This window comes from Choloepus didactylus, chromosome 21 (assembly GCF_015220235.1).
Source record: "Choloepus didactylus isolate mChoDid1 chromosome 21, mChoDid1.pri, whole genome shotgun sequence".
NCBI lineage: Eukaryota > Metazoa > Chordata > Mammalia > Pilosa > Megalonychidae > Choloepus > Choloepus didactylus.
In genome coordinates this window covers 7,922,690-7,924,277 of record NC_051327.1, presented here as the reverse complement: position 1 = coordinate 7,924,277, position 1,588 = coordinate 7,922,690, and the positions used below count along the sequence as shown (strand labels likewise).

Below are 1,588 nucleotides of genomic sequence, written 5' to 3'. Positions count from 1 at the left end.
TCCCAAAATAACTCCACATGGCTTCTTACACAGGCACTATAATCAGTAAAAAAAAAATGATTTAACTAAGGCCTTTAAGCAATTGGAGAGAGTTCCCAATTCTGTCCAGAGTTCTTCTTATATTGGTAAATGACCATGTGTACAGAGATTTTTTTTTTTTTTTTGCTTCCAAAATAAATCGCCAATCAAATTAGTATACACAAGTAGTAATTTAACAGTGTCTCCAAGGCATGGGTTTTACTAGAAGGAAAGAAAACCCTGTTGAGAAACCCATGGTCATTTTCTTCACGTGTGTCATGTGTCCTTGCCATGGCCTGACTTGGGCGCTTCTTCCCACAGAGGTGGACGGTGGCTTCACCGATAGCATTCCTGTTCTGCCTACAGGGCGGACGGTCACCGTCTCGCCCTTTGGTGGCCGATCAGACATCTCCCCACAGGACAAGGGGCAGCCAGAGCTGTACATTAATGTCGCCAATCAGAACTTAATTGTGAGTAATAAATTGTATTTGAACAGTCCTAATCAAAAACTTTCCCCAAGAATTTAGCATGTGTCCCAAATATTTGAGACAGTTCAGTGATGATTTTGTATACAAACATCTTCACAATAGTGTGTTTTTAATATTTTTACTCCCTGCCATCTATCATGTATACACGATCAGGGTTCCCCAAAACTGTGAGTATGCTGTCCTCTTACTGCTTATTATCTATCTCTTTGTTTAACATTTTATTTTGCTTCATTTTTTTTTCAGGTTAATAAACTTGGCAGAATTTCAGAGTCAAGTTGAACTTAGATCATTTACTGTTTAAAATATGCTGAAAATCTTGGGACCCAAATTTATCTAAAATATTTACCTATGAATATGGACTGCCTTTCTCCATCCCAGTGGCTCTCAACTGGGGGTGATTCTGCACCCCAGGGGACATTTGACAATGGCTGGGGTCATGTTGGTTGTCAAAACTGGGGGGCAAAGTGCTGCTGGCATCTAATGGGTAGAGGCCAGGGGTGCTGCTAAACAGCCTGATGTAGACAGGGCAGCCCCACCACAAAGAGGGACCCCATCTGGAATGTCAGGAGTGCCGAGGCTGAGGATGCCCGATTTACTCTATGGCTGGAGTCACATTTTTAAGTTTAGTTTTTTGTACTGCTTTTCTTATTGAGAATGCATATATCATAAAACACACTGTACATTTACTTGTACCTATGGCTCACTTTTCTGTCTTTCCATCCCAGCTGTCGGTGGCCAACCTGGTGAGGCTCAACCAAGCCCTTTTTCCACCGAGCAAGAGGAAAATGGAATCCCTGCACCAGTGTGGCTTTGATGACGCCATTAGGTTTCTACTAAAAGAAAATTGGTTTGAGTAGAATGCTTACAAGTTTATAATTCAAAACAGATTTCAGACATTTTGGGATGCAGAGTTCTAATTAAATATATTTTCAAAAAAATCAGGACCTTGTCGTAAGGAAGGAAACGAGGCATTTTATTAGATTTTGGCAACCTTGTTAAGAAGGGAACACCAAGGTGATGGGGAATCAGTTTCAGGGGATGGTAAATCATGACTTTTAAGCCGTGGCATGTTGAACATGGGG

General features: G+C 41.2%; 1 protein-coding gene across 1 annotated transcript; it reads left to right on the top strand.

Annotated features, from left to right (window-relative positions):
• The first annotated feature begins 230 nt into the window (after positions 1-230).
• On the top strand, positions 231-1,363 carry LOC119518085 (patatin-like phospholipase domain-containing protein 4). The gene is made up of 2 exons (XM_037815159.1): positions 231-488; positions 1,232-1,363. The coding sequence occupies exons 1-2, from the start codon at positions 231-233 to the stop codon at positions 1,361-1,363; spliced, it is 390 nt and encodes a 129-aa protein (XP_037671087.1).
• Positions 1,364-1,588: the final 225 nt, after the last annotated feature.